The 23521-nt window shown below is 40.1% G+C and overlaps 2 protein-coding genes across 15 annotated transcripts in view; one reads left to right on the plus strand and one right to left on the minus strand.

The window, feature by feature from the left end:
- The window catches only part of CRACD (capping protein inhibiting regulator of actin dynamics), a 309702-nt gene extending 288481 nt beyond the window's left edge, over positions 1 to 21221 (plus strand). For all 11 annotated transcript variants that reach the window (XM_007496414.3, XM_056802651.1, XM_056802647.1 and 8 more), the window contains 4 exons: positions 830 to 3680; positions 14995 to 15185; positions 16250 to 16412; positions 18411 to 21221. In XM_007496414.3, the coding sequence (XP_007496476.2) occupies positions 830 to 3680; positions 14995 to 15185; positions 16250 to 16412; positions 18411 to 18571 (3366 nt within the window). In that variant the 3' untranslated portion in view covers positions 18572 to 21221. The remainder of the gene's footprint in view (positions 1 to 829; positions 3681 to 14994; positions 15186 to 16249; positions 16413 to 18410) is intronic.
- A 289-nt stretch (positions 21222 to 21510) lies between these two features.
- AASDH (aminoadipate-semialdehyde dehydrogenase) overlaps positions 21511 to 23521 on the minus strand; it is a 37166-nt gene continuing 35155 nt past the window's right edge. For all 4 annotated transcript variants that reach the window (XM_007496422.3, XM_056802652.1, XM_007496421.3 and 1 more), the window contains one exon: positions 21511 to 22930. In XM_007496422.3, coding sequence (XP_007496484.1) covers positions 22538 to 22930 — 393 coding nt within the window. In that variant the 3' untranslated portion in view covers positions 21511 to 22537. The remainder of the gene's footprint in view (positions 22931 to 23521) is intronic.

Raw genomic sequence — 23521 nt, forward strand, 5'->3', positions numbered from 1 at the left:
CCACTAGGAAAGCCTGGTTTTCTACCACTATCTTCCAGTGATGAGAAAAAATTGATTTGAGGCTGGGTGAAGAATGGAGGTAGTAAAGGATCTTACCCCAGCTTCTACCATCTCCTTTCCCTATGGCCTGTGCTTCATCACTTCACTTCTCTTGAGGAGAGTTATTTGGTTTGGATCTGTACCTGGAAGCTCATCTTCCATATTGGAAACTCCTCCTAGGGATACTGGTCAGTTGCCAGGAATTTTAAAAGGATCTTGCAAACAACCAGTTCATACCAAAAGGAACAGCCCCATTTATTTGGTGTGTTTAAAGGGAAAAGCCAGGGGGCTTAATGAAAACACCCTAGGTTTTTCTAAACTACAATCACAACTTATCATCTTTTTTAAATTTTATTTATTTATTGCATTTAATTTTAATTTTATTTTTCTCAATTGCATATAAACAAAAAAATCATTTTTTTCAAATTTTGAGTTTCAAATTTTTCTCCTCCTTCTCCTTCTCCTCTTCCTACAACTTATCATCTTAAGGAGTTTCTTGGCATTTGGAGGTTAATCAACTTATCCTTGGTCACCCAGCCAATATGGATCACAGGCAAGGCTTGATCCCTTGTTGCCCTAATATACCCAAACCAGTCCTCTACCATGCTGCCTCTTTGCCTTGGTTTATCCAGTGATATATTACTCAACCCTTGACCCTTCTCTTGAGATAAAATATATTTTTATATATAAAACTTATATATAAAATATATATTTTTGAATATCTATTACCAATAAAAATCAAAACAAAAGCTATTTTAAAAGAGCTAATTGTTTCCTTCTTTAACATTAGGACCAACTAAATGATCAAGAAAGCTTTGAGAGTCAGCTGTCCCTAGATCAGAATGGGCACACAGAAGAGAAACAAACTTGGCCTCAAGAACAGCCCAGACCACTTGATTCAGAGGAAGAGAAAAGACAGCAAGAGGAATATTGGAGACATCTTGAGGCTGAATACAGAAGGCAAAAAGCAGAGAAGAAGCGCCTAGAAGAGCAAAGGCTTCAGGAAGTAGAAAAGAAGCTTTGGGAAGAGACTAAAAAACCACTTCTGGAGGAAGAGGAGAAGGAGGCTGAGGAGGAGAAGGGAAAGGTGAAACAACAGCATCTGGAAGGACAGAGTCCAAGGCAAGAGCTGGAGGAGGAAAATGGACAAAAAGAGGCAAAACAGAAGGAGCTAAAGGAGGAGAAATGTCTGGAAGCAGAGGAACAACTGTGTTGGCAAGAGGAGGAAGCCAAGCAACCAGAGGAGCTCAAAAGACAGGAGGAACTAGAAGAACAAAGAAAGCAAGAGACTGAGAAACACCGCCAGGAGGAGGAAAGGAAGCTCCTGGAGGAGCTCAAGAGGAGAGAGGAGGGAGAAGAGCAGAGGAAGGCGGAGGCTAAAAAGCAGAGGCTGGAAGACGAGGAACAAAAGCTTCTAGAGGATGAAAAGCAGAGGCTAGAGGAGGAAGAGGAACAAAAGCTACTAGAGGCCAAAAAGCAGAGGCTAGAGGAGGAAGAACAGAAGCTACTAGAGGCTGAAAAGCAGAGGCTGGAAGAGGAAGAACAGAAGCTACTAGAGACTGAAAAGCAGAGACGAGAAGAAGTGAACTTACAAAAGCTCAAGGGACAAGACTTGGAAATAGAAGAGAGTGGGCAACAGGTCAAAAAGCAGCTCCAGTTAGGAAAGAAAGATGAAGGACAGAAGCAGAGATGGAAGGAGGAGGGGAAGCTTTCAGAGGCACTTCAGGAACAGGGAAGCCTAGAGTTTCAAAAGCATCCTCAGGACTGGGAAGCACAACGGCAGCCAGAGTCAGGAGAGGAAAGGCACCTGGAGAGCCAGGCTCAGAACCTTGAGGAACAAAGATCCCCCAAGCACGAAGGCCCTGGGGGAAGGTTAAGGGGGCTACTGCTAGCTGAGAAGCAAAGCCACCAGGCTGTGGAGGTGAGGGAGAGGCAGCAAAGAGGGGAAGATGGTCATGGAGGGGCTCCTTTGCTTCAGGAAGAAAGAGAAGCAGCTTATCCCCAAAAAGAAATGGGACGGCCAGAAAAAGAACTGGCTCAGGTGGAGAAGAAAGAAATGGTGCCCTTGCAGAAGGACCAGATGGGGGAAGAACTGAGATGGCAAGAAGTTGAGGAAAGACAGAGTATGCCCAGACCATATACATTCCAGGTATCATCAGGAGGAAAACAAATCCTGTTTCCCAAAGTCAATCTGAGCCCTGTGACCCTTGGGAAGGAGTCGGGGCTTCCGGCCGTCTCCCAGGAGCCCAAGGCCAATAAATCCAGTAAAGCTTCCCACCCTCTCCCTTCTTCTCTAAGCATTCCTCACACGGCGATCCTGGTTACAGGAGCACAGCTGTGTGGCCCGGCTGTCAACCTGAACCAGATCAAGGACCCAGCATGCAAGACTTTACTGGGCTTGTCAGAAGAAAAAAAGCACATGGATATTCCTGCTTTGGAAAACACACCACGAGGCGCTCCTGACTCTCGGGCAGCCAGTGGGAAAGCCAAGTTTCCTAAGGAATCTTCAAGTAGTAAGGCTGCATTAGCTGAGTGGGAATCTATTCGCTCTAGAATCCTAAAGAATACCGACAGCGGTCAAGTCATCGAGAAGGACCTGTTGAGGCACAGTGGTGAGAGCATGCCAAGAGGCAGGTGTGATTCCCGGGGAAACCTCAAGAAAACCTTATCTACAAATGCAAAATTCTCCATCATGCCCGCTTGGCAGAAATTCTCCGATGGTGGCACTGAAGGCCAAAAGCAAAATGCAGAAAACCATAGGAATAAGGCTGGGCTGGGCCCCTCAGGTGAAAGAGCAGAGGTCCAGCCTCCTGCCAGTGGTGATAACGGACACCAAAAGATTCCAGAGAAAACTGGGATGCAGCAGGAACCGACCGATACCGCAGAAGGATGTAAATTTGCCAAAGATCTTCCATCTTTCCTCGTCCCAAGTTCACCTCTTGCTCCCCAGAAAGCCCTGGCTCAGCCAGACTTGGCAGCTTCCTCAGAAAGTGAGACAGGCATCGGGGGAAAAGCAGAGGATGCCTTGCCAAGTGGGGAGGAGAGCACATCCCCCTTTGGAATAAAGCTGAGAAGGACCAACTACTCCTTGCGTTATCACTACGACCAGCAGGTGGAACAGTCAAAGAAAAAGAAGAGGCATAGCACTGGAGACAACTTTGATGGGGTGGCATCCATACTGAAGAATAAAGATGGGGACAAAAACATTACATCCCCTACCCAAGAGAAACAGAATGACTCTCTGGATTTGAAAGACTCTCTAGCAAGCCTTGGGCATCAGCCAGCACCCCTGCTCCCCAGTCACCACATTCCTTCTTCTCTGGATCATGACAAGCCAGGGGCAAAATCTCCACTGCCACAGAAGCCAGCCCTAGCCCCCAAACCCACCAGTCAGACCCCACCATCCTCTCCCCTTTCCAAAATGGGAAGGCCATTTTTGGTTGAGCTGCTATCCAAGCAGGCAGTAAAACCAGACCAGGAGCCCAGTAAGAAGCTGAATGAGAGTGAGGACAGCGGGGATCTTCCCCTCCTGCCTGTACCCCATACTGAAAAGAGAAAGGAGGAGGAGGAGACAACAGAGAAGAAATCCTCTTCTTCCCAGAAAGAGAAAGCTGACAAAACCCCTGAGATGGGGAAAAAAGGTGAGTTAAGTTTGAAAATTCTCTAGATGGCACAGTGGATAGAGTGCCAGCCTGGGAGCAAGGAAAACCCAAGTTCAAACCCAGCCTCAGATACTTAGTAGCTGTGTGACTCTGGGCAAGTCACTTAACATCTGCTTGCCTCTGTTTCTTTATTTGTAAAATGGGGGTAATAATAGTATCTACCTCTTCAGGATGGCTATGAGGATCAAATGAAATAATATTTGTAAAAAGCACAGTGCCTGAGAACAAGGTAGGCACTCTAGCCCAGCAACCATTCCTTTATGATAGCAAGAGAGTCCCCCAAACTACTTTAATGTCTCTGTACCAGGCTTATGAAGTTTCCTAACCTCTGCAAACATTTCCTCTTTCTGACCAGGTGTCCAGTAGTTTGCTCCAATGACAAAATCACTCCCCACCTCTTTTTCCCTTCAAACAAATACTCTCTGCCATGCTTCCCCCTTTTACTTGTAGGATTTCCTCACACAAGCACAATTGTTTAAATCTGCCATGCTACCCTCACTCTCTTTTACCTAGCCTGTATATTTTGAATGAGAGCCAAGGCATAATCATGGGTTTCCATCCTACATCCAAGGGAGATTTATGAAGTCGAATTTGTCCCCGTATGTTAGGACTCTGGTTCCCCTCATTTGTTGTCTAAAGTTTGGGTTTGTGTAGACAGTTGAAGGCATGATGCCAGCCACAAGAACTGAAGTCACTTGCTGAACTTGGAGTCAACAACAGGTCCTTTGACCCAAAGCTTTCCATTATATCCAACAGTATTTCTCTACTCTCGTAGTAACCCTGGCTACACATTCATTCTTGATCCTTGCTTGGTTTGCCACAAGATGTGGATATGAATATGGAAGAATGATTGGAGAGGAGAAATACATGGGAAGGTGGCCAGAACTGTGACCGTATATACTGCTCCCAAGCCAGATTCACAAGGTCACAGTTTTAGAACTGAAAGGGAACCTAAGGGCCATCGAGGCAGCCTCTCATTTTTCACATGAAGAAGCTGCCATCTAGAGAGGCTACGTTCACCCAAGCTCATATAGCTAGTAGTTCATAGAGATGGGATTTGAACTTGAGTTCTCTGGCTCACAGAACTCTTCAAGATGGACCATGCCGATATCCATAGTGGCTTTGTTCTGTGCTGATAGGGGAGAGCTTGGGGAGTCTGAGAACCCTATGGCTCAATATCAAGAAAGAAGGATGATACTAAATCATGATAAAAAAAATGAGGCAGGAGCATGGCTACTGTTTGGGAAAATAAAAAGGGAAGGCGATGGGATAGGTCAGAGTGTGAGAGAAAACCTTTGGGAATAGCATGAAAATGGCAGAAATCCAGCTTTTAGGGGACCCTGGGTGTTAAAGGAAGGTAGGCTTCAAAACAGACACTGAAAGAAAAACTCCTAGAAACAGTTTGGACAGCTAAAAAATAAATGAATGAATGAATAAATAAACGCGCAAGAATATTGGTACAGTGTTGAATGTCCAAACCAACATCTAAACCCCCTCTCTCAAAAAAGTCCTTAGGATGGTCATAGTTCATACCAAAGGAAAATTACTCTTTACAAATGCTATAGTTATACCTTATAAGTCAACCACAAGGACACACCAACTAGGAGGCTATTCTAATGGTCTGGGCAAAGTGGTGATATGGTCCTACACTAGAGTAAGGGGAGCAGAAGCAAACTGGTGATTAGCAAGTTTGTGAAAAAAATAAAAATGAAAAATGCATCCATTGTCCTCCTTGGCCTGCTCCATCACCCCAGCACTAATCTCCAGTGAACTGGAAAACCTGTCTGGTCCAGGGAAAGACCTTAGAAGATATTTCACTGGCTAGATCAAGAATTATTTAATATTTTTCTCTGCAAAGGAGAATGACCTTTAGACATAACAAAAATGACTACTAGGGAATTGATGCCCAAGATTAGCAAGCCTGAGTAAGAGAGCATTTAGCTGCCTTTGATGAATTCAAGGCAACTGGTCCAGGAAGACAATATTCTGGCAGATGTGATTATAGAAGCGCTGCAAATGATGTTTCAAAGATCATGGAAAATGTTGTGGTACAGATGCCACAAAATTAGAAAAGAGTAGAAGTTGAAAAGAGACAATTCTTGGAAATAGCATTAAAGAGCTGGATGGTGATTACAGGGACTATCAAGAGACAGCATGACTTCTTCAGAAATGTGTCACTCCTACCTTTATTCAAATTCCTTTTTTTGACAGGATTAATATATAGACCGCAATAGACAAAATGCACATAATATATGATATATATTATTAAATAATAATAGGTAATATGGATATATTTTACTTAGATTTTTACAAAGTTTTGCTAAAGAATTTTCTACTGTTCATGTGGAATCAGTGAGTTTGACTGATCCCTGTGAAAATTCTTGGAAATAGCATTAAAGAGCTGGATAGTGATTACAGGGAGTATCAAGAGACAGCATGACTTCTTCAAAAATGTGTCACTCCTAACTTTATTCAACTTCCTTTTTTTTGACAGGATTAATAAACTAATTGATAATATATAGACTGCAATAGGCAAAAATGCACATAATATACAAATCTATTATTAGATAATAATAGGGAATATGGATATATTTTACTTAGATTTTTACCAAGTTTTGATAAAGAATTTTCTACTGTTCATGTGGAAAAGATGGAAAGATATGACTTAGGTGATCATTCAATTAGGACAAATCAGGGCTGGTTGGATCACTGGGCTCATATATAATAATAAATAATAGATAAATATATTATACATAATATATTAATATATAATTATAATATAAAATATAATATAAAATAATAAACAATAGTTGTTAATGTTTCAGTGTCAAAGTAGCAGGAGATCTCCAAAGGAGTGCTTTAGAGATCTGTTCTTGGCCCTTAGCTTTTTGACGTTTTTTATCATTGACTTAAAGATGTAAATGGTATATTCATTGGCTTTCCAGGTTACACAAAGAAGAAAGGTATAGCTAACACATGGAATGACGTGGCAGGATTCAAAAGGATCCTGATTGGGGTAGCCAAGTGACTCAGTAGAGAGATGAGGGATCCTGGGTTCCAATGTGACCTCAGATACTTCCTAGCTGTGTGAACCTGGTCAAGTCACTTAACCTCCATTGCTTAGCCCTTACCACTCTTCTGCCTTGGAACCAATGCACAGTATTGATTCTAAGACAGAAGGTGAGGGTTTTAAAAAAATATCTTCTGTTCTTTCCCACATGTAATTCGACGTTTTAATCAGAGACTTGGAAGAAGTGATAGATTATTTGAAGATGACAGATCTCCATAGATTGTAGATAAACCACAAGTTTAATACGGCTTAACAGTGTGACACAGAAGCCAAAATCACTGGGGTTATGTTAGGCACCATTGTTAAAAGAAGAGTGTCCAATACAAGGGAGGCAAGAATTCTGCTATAGTCAGGGCATAATTCAAGTACTGTGTTGAGTTTTCTGCCCATTTTAGGAAAGATATAGACAAGCTGGAGTGTGTCCAGAAGATGGTAAAAGTCCAAGGACTGGCCAACCTGCTTTAAAAGGGTTGATTGAAAAAACTGGGGTTGTCAGATGGCAGGAGAAGACATGGGCAAAGAATGTTTACTTTCTTCAAGTATTTGAAGGGCTATCGTGTGGAAGAGAGTTAGCTAGTTCTGCTGAATTCCAGAGAAAATAACTCGAAGCATTGAGTGGAAGTTTCAAAGAAATCTGTTTTTAGGCTTAAATAAAATCCCAAAGTGGAATAGCTGCTTTGGAAGGCAATAGGTCCCTGTATACTACAAGAAGTGGCTGGAACCTGATTTGTAAGGGATATGGTAGAAGGGAGATAAAGGAGTCCAGGGAGTGAGTTGAGTTGGTATTGACGTGAGCAGAGCTGAGACCCCTCATATAAGGGAGGTGAGAGACTCACCATCCTGAGGATAAGCCTAGATCCATTGAAAGGTCATAACCAAAAACTTGACCCCAATGGGGTTTGTTTTCTTTAAAACATCAATAATTTAGCAACACTCTCCCTTCTTGGGGCAGAGGCAAGGGGGAGGAGTGGTCTTCAGAGAGGAAATTGTGGACAGAACTCTAACTAGGATAGAGCAGCTGGGACTTTGTCCTCGGTTATGATGTATACATAAGAAGGGACACGTGCTTCCTGTTTTGGTCTAGAGACATCTGTCCCTGTGCCTCGTGTCTTCTGGTTTCCTAAGCCCTCATGGAAAGGAATTTGCCTCTAATCCCTTCCTTGCTGCCAATTCGGTAGGCCATTGATGGGTCATTATTGGTTTCCTTCTGCATCCTTTTGCAACACTTTAAATTACGATATTACCTGGTGGTAAGGTAATGGACAAGGTGATCTCTCAAGGCTCCTCCATAATTTTGTCTCCAAACTAATTAAGAACACCAAAAAAATATACTTGGGTTCTTTACTCTGAATTAAGTCATTGGAGGCAATTTTAGCTCTGCCCACCTGCTATCAAAACAGCGGTCGATTTGATCAGTTCGTGCAGTAGTTAGCCAATTTCTTAGTAAAATTCAGCCACATATATCTCATGAAACAGACTATATTGGTTTGAATAGTCAGTCATTCTGCCTAATCATCTTAATAGCCCTAATCTGAAAATAGTTAGTTCAAGTGTTTGGATCTCTCCAGTCCATTTTATCAGAATTTCCATTCAAGATTAACACAGACCTTACATTAGAGATGTTAAGCAGGACTCTAAGGAATTATCTGAAACATATGAGACATGGTTATAAATCTGATCTTGGGTAACCAGAATGGCTCAGGAATGGGACAAACTCCAAATGACTTAATTTATTTTTAACCCAGAATTCAATAGAAATCTCTTTTTGGTTTTTAGATGTCATTATTGGAAAAATTTCTAAAAAATCTAAGTTCGCTTTTCTGTATGCAGAATCCACCTTTGATAACTGAGCATCTTCTAGGGCCACGTTGGCAAAGACGTGGCCACCGTGCAGAGCTGGCACTCAGGGAGCTGCTCTGTTCCCCCTCTTCCCAGCTCCCATGGACATCTTTTTGCATGCCCCATCCCTCTGTCTAGCCACCCAAAGCAAAAACTCTCTGGTAATGCAGAGGCTCACAGACAGCTTGAGTTTGCCCTCTGGGCACTAGAATTCCTTAAAGACTTGCCAATCTAGGACATCAGGGTAAAAGTAGAAGACAGGAGCATGAACTGGATTTGCTTTCTTCCACTTAGTGTGAAGAGTTTTACAGAGTCCAGAGATTCAGAGTAGGAAGGCACTGCAGAGGTCACTTGGTCCAACAATTGATGTGGTGACTCATTCATTATTCTGGGAGCAGCCTATTCTACTTTTGATAAATTGAGCTGAAATCTGACTCTTCATCATGTATGTCCACTACCCCGAATTCTGCCCTCTTTGGTCAGATTTAATCCTCTGCTACAAATAGGTAGTATTTGTGGGAGAGAGAAAGCCAGCCATGGAGTCAGGAAGTTCTGGATTCCAATCTCACTTCTGAAACATACAGGATGTGTTTCCAAGATGAAGAGAGGTTGCCATCCTATATTGGTAGTTCCTTCACCAGAAAGTTCTCCCTATCCACATAACAAATGGTTAGCATGCCAGCCAGGATGTGCTGAGGGTACACTGTTAAGGCTGTGCTCCATGGAGTCAAGTTCCTTCTGGAGAAGACGGTCAGCGAGCGTCAGGGAGAAGGAGCACAAATGGAATTCCCTGAGAATGGCCTGGACCACCCTTGGTCAGTCTGCTAGGTGGAGTTGGGCTCTGGACCCAACTCTCTCTCTAGGGCTTTGCTCAAACTGCGTATAAAACAAAGATCCCTCTGTGCCCCACTTGAAGTAGTAATAGGATAACCAAGCTATGTTTCCAGGGCAGGAGTTTCTGAACTGCTGCTCCCACCCATCACTCCCCTGGCCAGGCACCCTGTGAGTCAAACCTTTATTAGCTGTGGCCATGCCTGACCCCTTCCAGCATCCAACCTGTTGTCATAGATGTCTGTTCTGCACAAGTCCTCCTTTGGGTTGGCTGAGAAGCCAAGAACAGCCTGACTCCTCTCCTAGACCCTTTCTTCCTCTCCCCATCTCCTGCCAGCCCCTTCCTCCAAAGTGAGAAAAGATGGAATTCTCATTGGGCCAGGTTTGGCAGAAGTGAATAAGTCTGTGGCCATCCAAGTCTTTCCTCCCACAAACTGAACTACCCTGGTTTCTTTAAGAGATTGTTCAGTTCCCACCATCCTTGTCTGCCTCTCATGGACGCACTCCAATTTATAGATACCACTTCTTACATGTGGCACACAGATGACAATTCTCCAGAATTTGGTCTGACTAGAGCAGAATCCAGCAGGTCCATCACCATTCTAAGACAATTACATTTTTTCTCAATGTAATTTTTCTTCCACTTCCAACTTACTGCATCTGCCAACAAAATAAATAAATGAATCCAAGTGATTGATGGTTAATCATGGTTTCAATACATATGGCAGCATTCTGTTACCTGAGATAGTGATTCATTCAAAATCAGAATGAATGAGGTTAGGGAAAAAACCCTGCTGGGTTAAAAAAGTCTGTCAGTAATTCAAACTTTTTTCTCTCCCAAAGAAACATAAAAATAAAGAATTTTAAAAGACAAAGATAGGGGAAACAACTAGCAGAAAGGAAGCCCAGAATTCCCATGTTTTCTAGGGCAATTTGGAAACTCTTGACACTCCAGTATTACTCCAGTAAAGTAGGAGAACACAAAGAGAGAATATGGGAAGGACTGTCCTTTTCTTTGCATCGACAGGGATGAGAGATGAGACTCCTCTGCATTTGTGCCCAATTCAAACTCAGGTTCATTTTGCCTTTAAAATAAGTTAGCAGAGACACCTTATATTAAGGAATTGTTATCCTGCACCTGAATTAGATGGAAGATAAAGCATTTTTTCTGCTCTTTACAGTGATTTCATGAGAACTAAAGACTAGGAAAGATTCTTCCTTCAAAGTCCACTTTAGTTTCTACTACAGCCGTCTTCTTCCCAAGCTATCAGTGATTTGTCGAATCTCTTCTTTGTCTTCCCTGCACTCTTTTGCTTCATATTTTTGCTTTTTTTGAATATTTGATAGGTAATTTGATAAAATATTTGATAATGACATTTATAAAGTACTTTAAAACTTGAACACTACAGATACTTTTTGTTCCTTAGAACTTCTTAGAATTGTGTGTTCCTTGAAAGTTCAGCTTTTGTCATCTCTGGATTAAGAACCTTTCCAGATCCCCCAACTGTTAATGCTCTCCCCAAATTGCCTATCTACTTTGTACATATTTCATATTTACTTATATGGACACATGTTGTTTCCACCTGTGATAAAATAGTCTTCTTATAGATAATAACCATGGGTAAAACGGGGAAGAGGCATGGACGGGCACCTCAAGATTTGGGTACTTGAGGTTACAGAGAACCTTCTCCCCTAAAAAACCCTTACACCCTTCAGGGTCACCTCACCCTTACAAAGATATCTGACTGCATTTAATTAATTATAGATGAATTTAATAACAAGTTCAAACTGGGAAGGTATCAGGGTCGAGGGAATAGGGATTTTGCTATATAATCTGCCACATATTGGATTTGGGTCTCTCTCAGCTTTTGAGCTGAGGCCAGGCCTCGCAGGCTTGTGGAAGGTTTCTTTATTCCTGTCTTTGCTATATCTGTGCTAGCTTTCTTATGTTCATAGTCTTAGCAGTAGACAGCAATAGGGAAAAGAGAATCTGATCTACAGAAGCTGGTGGGTCTCTCTTTGGGCTAGCACCCCTAAAGACTATCCTTACAGTTCAAACTGCTCCCCTTAAATCCTTTAGTTCAATGACACAATCACAGGAATCCAGGTAGAGCACACAGTTCAGAAAAATCCAGGAATAGAGGTACTTCTATCCAGAGACAGGGAGAAAGTGCTCCTTCCAGTCTGAGGGCCAGGAAAGAGTCACCGCTCAAGAGCACCTGTCACTCTCCAAGTCTCCCCTCCCCCCTCCAACTGCCTTTAATGTCAGTATCTTCACTCCAACATTTCAACTGCTGTGGCAGAAAGGCCAAAGCTTGATTCAGTTTTCCTTTCCACACACCCCAAAATAATAGAATTTCTTTGAATGCAGTTTTGCTGTTATCTATCTCTAGCACTTAACACAATGTCTGCTACATAGTAGTCTCTCTTTTTTTTTATTGACAGAACTTATTTATAGGTGTCTCAGCTCCTCCTTCCCCTCCCTACATCATAAAAGAGTAGTCTCTTTTAAAAAGAAAAAATTTTTTAAATCAGCTAAAATCTGCCTTCCCCCAATTGAAAAAAAAAATGAAATGCCTGTTATAAATATATATAGTCAAGGAAAACAAATTTCTGCCTTGACTATCCAAAAAAAAAAAAGTCATTCCGTACTTTGAGTCTTTTACCTCTATAATTAAGTGAGTAGAATGTTTCATCATGAATCCCCTGGAATCCCCATTGGTCATTACACTGATTAGAGTTCCTGAACCTTTCAGAGTTGTCTTTACAAGATTGTCATCACTGTATCAACTAATTGTATTGCTCATTTTACTCTGTATCACTTCAAAGAAGTCTTTCCAGGTTTCTCTGAAATAATTCCCTTTTTCATTTTTATATCACAATGGTATTCTATTACATTTATATACTATAACTTGTTTAACCATTTCCTGACAGGTACCCCCTCACTTTTGAATTCTTTGCCATTACAAAAAAAAATATGAGTATTTTTTATATACACTTGTTTAGAGTTTGCTTAGGAGCAATCCCTTCCTATAATTCTTTGTCCTCTTTCCCTGCTATTTCCTGTTGAGTGAAATGTATTTCTGTAACCAATTCTGTGTGTGTGTGCATTCTTCCCTTTTTTGACCCATTTAGAGAAGAAGTGAAGTGTAAGAGTCCATCATTACTCTTCTTGTGTGTATAAGTCTATTTTTGCACCTATTTTTCCTAACCTCTTTTTCCTCCCCTAATATATTTCTTTTCCCCTCTCTTTCCATTCTTTTAAGATCAAGACCTCACAGAATCACCCCCAGACCTCCTAATTAGATTCCCTCTGTAATCTCAGATAATGCTATGGTTCTGAGGGGACACACATATTCTCTTATCTCTACATTTTAATGTAAGTGACTTGTCCTTGTCTAAAGTCCTTTCCATTTGTTCATCTGTGTTTTTCTTGACTCTCATGTTTGGCCTTCAGAGTTCCTACTCAGCTCGAATCTTGTCATCAAGAATTCTTGGAAGTCCTCTACTTCATTGAATCTACTTTTTTTCTCCCTGTAGGATTATAATGAGTTTTCTGGGTAGGTTATTCTTGATTGTAAGCCTATATATATCCTTTGTCTTCTGGAATATTATATTCCAAGGTCTCCTCTACTTTATAGTTGTGGCTACTAAAATTGTGTGTGATCCTGACTCCTCAGTATTTGAATTCTTCCTAACTGCTTACTGTATATTTTTTTTTGACCTGGAAACTCTGGATTTTATTTATATTTCTTGGAATTTCCATTTTGGAGTTTCTTCCAGGAGGCAACTAATAAATAGATTCTTCCTATTTCCAGAAGGGGGATCTGAACATGTATTCTTACTCTGAACACTTCATGTACCATTCCACAATCCTTCCTATTGCATTGTCAATATCTTGTGGATGGAGACCAAGTCTTTTTTCATTTTTTGCATCACCAGTGCATATGATGGACAATAAATCTTTGTTGAATTAAACTGAATTGCCTATGTTCGATAGTATAGAAGTACAGTAAAACTTTGTTAGTTTGTGCTCTAGTAATTTAGAATTTTTAATTATTCAGCTTGGGTGAAACTCATTTACTTTTACTGAATTTATGTAGAGAGGCTTTACTAACTAAACCAATGGTGGCATTACAGGGGACAAGTTGAATCTCCTTGAGAGTTAAACAGTTTCAAGGAAACTTAGTGTGCCTTAGGATCACATAATTTCTTATTCATTCATTAAAGAAGGTTCAGGGGGAACAATTTTATTAGTTGTCAGTTTGGCTCACTATGTTTACTATGAAGTATTAAAACTGTATTTTTTATTCTAAAATTAAGAAGGGTAGAAGCAAATAAAGACTAATTGCCTCCATTAGCCTGCCTCAGGGAGATTTTTTTAATTACAAGCAGCTCCTGCATTTTGAAAGGCAAATACTGAAAAAGATGTCAAGGGGGAAATAGACGTCTGAACCTTGATTTTAGTAGAGCTGAGGTTATTCCTCCTAGAATAATACATAGGACTGTCCCTGAGACACCAATCGGGTATCACAGTACCATGGGAAATGCCACCATATCAGCTCAAAAACTATTTTCCTAAGAGAAGAGCCTAAAGTAGCAGACTCAGAGTACAAAGGCTGATTAACTAAAGAAGTATAGGTGAAGTCCAGAGCAGGAGGACACTTTGCTCCAAGGATCACAGGTCCGGTGATTACTTAGGCACAGAAGGAAGAGGCTGCCCAGCCCTACCACCCCATAAGCTGGCACAAAGCACAGGCACACCCCAATCAAGAGCCCAGATCTTTACATCTCCCCTTATAGCCAAGAAAGGCCTTCCAAGGGAGCTTGAATCAGCAATCTTTCTCCCACTCCAGAAAGACAGCACGATATAATGGAAAGAGTCCTGGGTGCTAGTCTCATCCCCACCCCCACCTAGATTGATGTCACTTTGGGTCAATCCTCTAACCTTTTGGGGCCTGTCTCCTGGGCTCTAAAATAAGTGAATCAGATTAGGTGATCCTCAGGAGGTCTTCTACAGTGCTCTGTGCATGCTGCACTACACAGAGGCTATTTTTTAAATGCCAGTTTGGGGAGGATGGCTCAGGGTGGCACGGAGGTGGACCCTGTTTACTAAAGGAGCACAATTACTCTGACTTGCCAAGCTGGAAAGATTTCAAGTATGGATCCGGCACTGTGGACACAGAAGAGCCTAACAAAATTAACTGCCTCATCCCCAGCCACCCTGTGGCAACTTTTACTGGTCACAGAGACTCAAAAAAACTGCCAGTTCAAGGATTTAGTCCTTTGCTTGGTGTAAGGAGTTCTCACATTGCTGGAATCACACATCCTTTGAACGAGTAAGAGTTTAGGGAGGGGAGCCCAGGTTCTCTTCACCTTGATGTCATGTCTTTTTTGTCTTAGAAAAGGTGATTCAGGAGATCTTGAGGCGAAATCAGTTGAAGCACTGACTCAGAATCTGTCTGCCTTGTTTCTGCATTCTAGGAGGACAGAGATGAAGTGAAGGTCTTTCATTGCAAAACATGTCTTTCTTTGCTTTGTTCTTTCTCACAGAAAAGCCAGTGCTTCAAAGCTGGCACTCTTTAGAAGGCTCTAAATCGATGGAAAAACCTGACACTGCCCAGCCACAGTGGATTACATTAGCACTACAAAAGCAAAAAGGATTCAGGGAGCAGCAAGCTACCAGAGAGGAAAGAAAGCAAGCCAGAGAGGCCAAACAGGCAGAAAGGTTATCGAAAGAAAATGTAAGTAGAAAGTAGACCCTCTGATAGAGTGGTACCTTGTGCAGAGTAACACATGGGGGTGGGGGGGGAGGGGGGAGAGAATTGAATTGTAGGCCCTTAAGCTTTACACTGAGCTCACTTTTTTGTGCATCCTGTATTAGCACCCAGAAATCCTCAATCTTGAATCCTCTAAAAGTTGTCCCTACATTCATGACATGCTAGGCCCAACATCCACTTAAAAGCGACAGCTCTGAACCTCCACTAGCATTTCCTTTTTGTTAGGGCAGGAGGAGAGGAACAGGGGAAAAAATTGGGCAGAAAAAAGAACATAAAAAATTAAACCAGGAAAAATACCTATACCAGGAGATCAAGATGATTTTAACAGACAGTAACCTAATTGGTTAAGATTCCACAGAGGCAGAGTACTAGCATAGCATCATTCTTAATCATTACATTTGGAGGAAGAGAATATCAGAAAGAAATTTCTGATTCTGCAGTGGGATTAGAAGATCTTGTTCTCTAGTTAGCTCTACCGGCTCAAGAAAAGCATTTTCCCTTCTTAGGCATCTTGTACTGAGATGCTCAAGAGGATACTACTAGAGAAGAGATAAAGAAGTTGACTTAACCACCAAAAAGCCCAGATCCCCATCTTTCACTGCCTCGCTGATGGTGGGAAGGAGATAGCAGGAGAACTCGCAGGGAATCTACGGTTCTTGTTTTTATCTTAACCATCTAAATTTGGAGATTGGGGGATAGATAGGGGGAGCTAGAGGAAGGCTTGTGCTGGCAAGTGTTTAACAACTGGACCTTTCTTCACCCACAGATGTACAAACTTTTAAGCTTAATCTGTTTTATAAATATTTTCTCCATCACTTTCTCAAGTCTAGACAATTGACAAAACAAAGTATTCCCAATTTGTAGCATTAGCTAATTTCTGAGGTGTAAATGCTCACATTGAAAATGTAATCATTAACTCCCTAGACCTTCCAAGCAGGTTTCAGTACATAGAGCCCTGCTCAAGGGCCACCAGGAATGAATAAAACCTCCTCAAAATAAAAGTTTCTTTTTCCCTTTTCTGATTCCAGGCTGCAGGCAGCCAGCAACCTGAAAGCAGCAATATCAGCAGAATAGGTTCCTTCCATAAACCTACTGCTCAGGAAGACGAGAAGAAGATTGAGACAGCTGTGTCCAGGCTAGAGCGCAGAGAACAGCTGAAGAAATCCAACACTCTCCCTACGTCTGTCACAGGTAGTAACTCCTCCTGTTGCTTTTCTTTTTTCAAACTTGAGAAACAGAACTGCTTACTGCTTTCTAGTCTGTCCCCTTGACAACCTCTAATGCAAGCGTTACCTATAGGATAAAGTATTCATTTTATTCTGATTTTGCTCATTTAGTAAAGGGAACAATTGCCCCACTTTCAAGATAACAGAACCATAAATTTTAGTTAGGAGGAGGCCATTAGGACAGCTATTAATTGTTTAGATTTTTCTCTACAACTTATGCAAAAGTGGCCATCCATTGTCTGTGGATGTCAAAGACCTCCAAAGGTCTTCATTACCTTCTAAAACATCTTCCACCACCTTTCTAGTTACTAGAAAGTTTTTCTTTTCATCAAGCTTAAATGTCTTTTTTTGGAATTTATACTTATTTCCTCCTAGATCTGTCCTGTGGGGCCAAAGAGCTCCAGTCAAATAATCTTTGAGTGTTTGGTTTTTTTTTTTTTTAATGAAGCTGCACAATCACAAGTAATGCATACACACATTAATCAGTTAGCACATATGAACTAGCACAAAGTCATGTGTTTAGAGTAGATCAAACCTTCTGGAGTTATAAATAAGCAAATGGCATTCTGTCCCATAAAACCCATCTTTGGGGATTACTATTAGAGGGAGACCTTTAAAGAGAATACTAGGCTACTTATATGAACCCTGATCTTTTTTCCCTCCCCCCCCCATTTTGTAAAGTTCAGAACTTAAAAAGCAAACAAAACAAACACTTCCATCTACAAGGCAGAACAGAAATGCAATCTTCTACCATGCAGTTTGCCCTTTCCAAGTATATAACAAATTTAACATGCAACTACTAAAAGCATTCGGTCGGCTGCGATTCTCTCCATCCCTCCATTCTTTTCCCTTCTCATTTGGAGGAAAGGAGGCTGACCCCTAGCCTTATCCCTGCCTCTGTCTACCATCTCCCCCCAATAGAAAGAAATTTTAAACCTTATAACAAATAGGCAGAGTGAAGCAAAACAAAGTCCCACATTGGTCTTATTCAGAAAAATCCATTAAAACCCCCAGATATTTCTCAGACTTCTGTCATCTTGCAAGTCGTTTTTTTGAACCCAAGTATAAAGATTTGGCACTTATCCCTTTTAAATTCCTGAAAGATCTCAGGAGTCTAAAGAAACAATTCATTGCAGGTTTAATGCTTGATTTTGCCTGGTTTGGTACACTGACCTTGGTCACTCCACATGAGGCTGTCCTGGAAGATAGCTATTGTAAGCCAGCCTTGCCACATTCGTCTCAGAAAGTCCTGGTTGCTGTATTTTCAAGCCACTCTCCAAAGCAGTTTTCTTCAGACAAATGTAGGCGGCAAAGGGTTTTCCCCTCATTATTTAGCAAAGACAAGTGGACCAAATCTACTAATCCATGAGGAATGAGGAACAGGATGGAGGAGGTGCAAAATGCCACACTGGATGCACCTGAGAGAGCTAGATTCCCCAAAGATAGTACCGGGCACAGCCTCGTTTCAAACCTTTCTCTGCCTAATTCTGGGAAATAAGAGTTAAGTCAAGTCAGTAAGACTGTTGCCGTCTTCTGAAATGATCATTTAAATTGAACTGAATCTATTAATTGGGTTTTGTTTTGAAAGAATTCACTGGTTGTGTGAACAGAACGACAAAACTGACCCATTTCTCATTAGCAACATGCAAAGTTTCTTCCTGTAGAATTTCAGATCTTGGAAATTAGGCTCAGAAATATCAGAGGTGGCTGCACTGTGAGCTGTGTATTTCTGTATGTCAGATGCATGCTAAGGATTTCCTTATCCCATGGTAAGAGATGTTCAGCATTCTCTCCTTCTGGCTAACTCTAGTTCTCTTCCCCACGTTCACACTTCTGATAAGCTTCTACACAGCCGTGGCATGAGATGGCAAAGAGTGCTGATATAGGATGATTATCTACATTGTACTGATTTTTTCCCTTTTCTTTTTCCTCCCCCAAAAATCAAACCACTCTCTAAACCTAGTGGAGATCTCGGATTCTGCTATGCCTGCATCACTGATGAAAGAAGTCCCAAAGAGATTCTCCACACCAGATGCTGCCCCGGTGTCAACAGAACCAGCCTGGCTGGCCTTGGCCAAAAGGAAAGCAAAGGCCTGGAGTGACTGTCCACAAATTATTAAGTAGTCTCTTGTGCTTAGTTGTATTGCTTACTGAGAACTCCTCCTTTGCCCTTTTTATTTATTTATTTTTTTACATGGGGTGAAGAACTTGAACAGGAAAAGAAGCATGTCCTACAGGATCCAAAATAACAGAATTGTTGTTTCTTTATGTAATTCACTATAAACAAAGCATTTGCACAAGGGTAGGGTTTAAGGCCCCGAAAGCCTCCCATTTCTGAAGACAAAACTCTGTCCATGGGGTCAAAGTAGAGCTCCAGGCCAATTACCTCTCCCTAGCTCTCTCCCAATAATAATAATATGTACTTTAGCCACTTTTTGATGTTTATTTTCACTTCTTAGATAACCTTTTAGAACACAAAATTGTGCTAAAGCTTGGGATGGTATCTATCCTTTTCTAAAGGTGCTGACAGGGTCATGTGTCCACAGAAAGAGATACATGGAGTGGACATCTGGCAGCAAGGAGGAGTGGTGTGGCTCTAAGGCCTCTTCCTTTATTTCAAATCTCACAGACTTCTGAATTGGGAGAAAACTCCTATTTCTATGCCTCTATCTGATTTTCATTAATTTTTCCTCAAATGAAAGTTTCCAGCAGGACAAATCCATTCAAACCTCAAAAACACATAAGCTCCTCCTCACCCTCAATGCCTTCCCAATGCACATGCCCTGCCTTTTAACACTGAGCTAACACTGATTTGACACAGCTGGTAAAGGCAAGGGACCGCAAAAACAAAACATCTTTAAAAATCAATCCGAAGCAGCCTTTTAATTTAGGGAATCGAAAAGAAAGGCTGTTCTAATTATGCTCATCCAAAAAAAAATGATTCTGGCCTTGGCAACGGTCTTGGGGAAGTCATTCCACCAAGCGTCTTTATCTGTAAAATGAGAAGAAAGGCATTGGACTAGATCTCTACAGACCTTGTTTAACTTGTTCACATTTAGGGATCTCTTCAAGGAATGCAGACTAAAATAGGTTTCCCAAGTTAGCCATTTAAAATTGCAGTCACTCGGTAGGATATTAATTTCCAAGACTGATACCTTGCAACCTTAAAAATAATCTTAGTCTTACAAGCTGAAACTCATCTTACAGGTTCTGGTTTGTTTTGTTTTGCTTCTAAATGTGTAAACAAGGAATTGTGGGGGGTTTTCATTGCTTTTGCATCTACTACATACCAAAAAGATCAAAATTTTGCCACAATTTTTCATATATGGTGCCTACCTATTCCCTTTACCTGTAGATCCTCATTCCTAAAGATATATTCTGGTCCTTCAGAAATGTGATAGGATTCTCTTCCAACAAAAACTATTATCCACATTCATCCTTACTTTCTTTTATGCCTCCTCAGTATGCAGTGTGTGATCAGTGTATCCTTTGGTCTCAAGTAACGATGGAAACAAAGTTATTTACTAACTAGCTAGCACTCTCCTTTTCCTTGGCTGTGGCAACTGGCATGTGTTTGGTAAAATGAAGTAGTTGATGTTCTTACAAGTTGAGTTTACTCTCATACATTGAACCATCGGGTGGTTAGTCATTATAAATTTAGTTTCATGACATTAAGAAGCAGTTGATATTTCTCTGCATGTTCTTAATTCCGATACCCATTTTTTAAAATTGTAGATGAATGCATCTGTTGATTTCAATTGGTTTACCCACTAATATAATGTTTCTTAATGAAAATCTCCATCTGGGGTCTAAAATTCTACAATTATACTGAGTCCTCTGTGGAAGTGGTGTTCTTGGCTTTCAATCACACAAAAGTCAGAGCTTGGTAAAGGAAAGAGGCACAAATCATTACAAAGAATGTCAGGAAGTTCTTCACTGTTGCAAAAGTTTAGGGTAAAACTGAGATGTCAAAAAACCTACCAAAATAAAAAGAATCACTAAACTAAGCAGACCCTATTTAAAAAAAAACAAATCCAGTGAACAACTTCCAATCAGCCTAAAAAATATGGGTAAATTAATGTCATTGACAATACTTGCTTTGAACAATTTTAAAGTGTACATGTTTCACATCTTGTATAAAAAAATCACTCCAAATTTGCACTAAATACCAATGAAGTGTTACTTTGCTTTACTTTTGTTGGAGTCATTTTTGATCAACAGTTGGGAATTATGTATGTTTGTCTTTAAGTTACTGATGAATCTGTTCAAGTCAGTAAAAATGTTTTTAAAAATTGATGACCACTTTGGAATATACTGGGGTGTGTGTTGTTGTTGCTATTTTTAACCTTTAACCATTTACATACTCTTCTTTTGACAAGATTATATATCATTAACCTTTGTTCATAGAATTATGTATAAAATTAGAAGACATGTATAACTGAGTTTTTGTTTACTTTTTTAATTTTTCAAGTGCAATTGTTTCTTATACAAGTTCATTAATTCCTACTAAATTATAATCCAGTCAGCAAGTGTACAGTATGTGAATTTTCTTATTTAGTTTTACTTAATTATTTGAAAGCAGAATCTTTAGAAAGGTACAGGTGCCCTGCAATGTTTTTCAATAAAATCAAGTAAAGAAATGATGGTAAGATACATCAGTGTAATTTTAATATTAACTATAGATTTTGGTCGTATATGGTTATAATGTAAATTGTCCGTTACTGGTTGGGGGGAAAGGGAAGGAGGTCTTTCAATAAAAAAAATCTGTAAGTGATTCTGTAGCAAAAGAATCTCATTTCAAAATACAGCTTTTATCTAGTGTTTTCACTGGCTATCTGAAAATGGAATTCCATTAAATCTACCTGGAGCAGGTACTTAACTAGAAAAAACTTATAATATTTTCATTTTTGGTAACTTTTATTAAAGTTCTCACTGGTTGGGGGAAGGGAACTTGACACTTACCAATAAAAAGAAATCTGAATTGGAATTTAACTCTGCCCTGAAACCAACTCAAGAACTTGGCAAGGTAGCTACCCATAAAACCCAAACAGCTTTACAAGGAATTTGTGCAGGAACAAGTTTATTCACAATGGTGGACTGACAATGTAGGGATAAAGGATGGGAAGACAATCAGCAGGAGATCCTGTTACTATTGTTTGAATCACTACTGTGGCTACATTCACAGGCATTTTGTTAGGAAATGACTTTGAATAATATGCTGAGAGAATTCAGGATAAGTAACTGAGAATTTACTTTTTAAATCATTACACTTTTCTTTCAGTTAACATACAAGACATGTGTAAGAACCTTCAAGTTAAATTAAGAGTTAAATCCCCCTCCCCAAAAGGAGTTAAAACCCAGAGAAGGATAAATTAATATAGTCCTCATGGAGGAAATGTTATTAAAGGAGAAAATGAAAAAGAATAGGTTAACTGAAACCATTCAGTAATCTTACTTCCTAATATAGGAACCCTGTTCACTTACAAAAAAAATCCCACGTGCTTGATCATAAAAACACAAGCGTGCTGTAAATCTTATCGAGAAAGAATAAACAAATAGCCTACCAGCAAACAATGCTGCCATATTACCCTTTTCAACAAGCCTTAAAAACACACACATTTATTACATATAAAATAGTAGGGGCAAAAAGATCACTAAATCGAATACATAGAAAAATAGCCCAGACCGGGAATCAAAGATTCTAGTTTCCTTTTTAATTCCTTTTCTAATCTTTCTGACTTTGCACAAGTCACTGATGTCTCCATTTCCAGGCCCAAGATCTTTTTAACTGAAATATTTGATGCCATATATTTACTAACATGCCGAAAGGGAAACAGAGCTATTCGTGAGCATGGTACGTGGAACCAGCTCTTCCAATGGCTTCTGCAATAACCATGGCCTGCCAGACAGAGGAAATTCAAAATGGTCATTTCTTAGTGAATCATTTTAGATTTATTTTTTAGCCAAAATATCTTTGATAGGGACAGTACCTAAGCACAACTCTGTACATGTAAAACAAATCATTTCTGTTCTTTTGGTATTGATAAAAAAAACATTGAAGACGGATCAGAAGCTGGTTGTTTTTGATGGTTATTTTTCAGTAACAGCCAACAAATCCAGACAATAAACATAATTATCTCGACACCCAATGATAAGCATTGATTGCCAGACCACAGGAGATGAGAAAACTTCTCCAGGAAGCTTATATACTGTTTCTAACCGTCCCTTTTTAGCATCCAAAATCCATAGTTTCCCATCTGTAGATGCTGCTGCTAGTAACATTTCACTGCTCAGATTGTGATTACGGAAAGTAAATGGTGTTGCGTATATACTTGCAGTCGCTTCAAATTTCCACTGGAAATATCCTTCCATATTATAACAGTAGACAAAGCAATCATGGGAGCCAAAAAAGATTTCTTGCTTAGTTGAACAAGAGATGCATGGGGAAGAAAAGACTGGTCCATTAGTAGAGACCTGCCAAACCTATAGAGGGTGAAAAAATAAGAGGCAATCTATTTATAGTTCTAAATTTAATCTTAACCCAAATGTTCATAAGTTCTACAGGCAAGTTTTGAATGAGAATTAAAGATAAATGTCACTTACTTAATATTCAACTTCAGTGAAAAAGTGTAATATGGAACTGCTATCAAAAGCACCATCTCCCAAGCTCATGTCATATTATATATATTGAAATAGCCTTAAGAGTGTTTTTGAGGTCTTAACATAGTCATTTAATGAGACATCCATACGTGTCACTGGATTTCCCTGATTAACTGACCATCTATATTAAACTCTTGTTCCAGTGGCAAAGCTTAGAACAAATTGGGCTATACTCCCTACTCCCTACAGCACAGGAAACAATCTAAGGTCCATCTAGGACGTTTAAGTTTCTTACTGAAGGTGCCATAGGAACCGTAAGATAATACAAGTTCATTTGGAACATGCTCTTGCACTAGACTGTAAAAGTAGTTTCTTGGCATTAATTTCCTGGATTTGGAGAAGAGAAAGAATTTAAATTGAAAATTGAGCAGCATTTAATGTAAATCTTTCCATAGTGAACTGTCTGTGTATGTG

Source organism: Monodelphis domestica, chromosome 6 (genome assembly GCF_027887165.1).
Source record: "Monodelphis domestica isolate mMonDom1 chromosome 6, mMonDom1.pri, whole genome shotgun sequence".
Lineage (NCBI taxonomy): Eukaryota > Metazoa > Chordata > Mammalia > Didelphimorphia > Didelphidae > Monodelphis > Monodelphis domestica.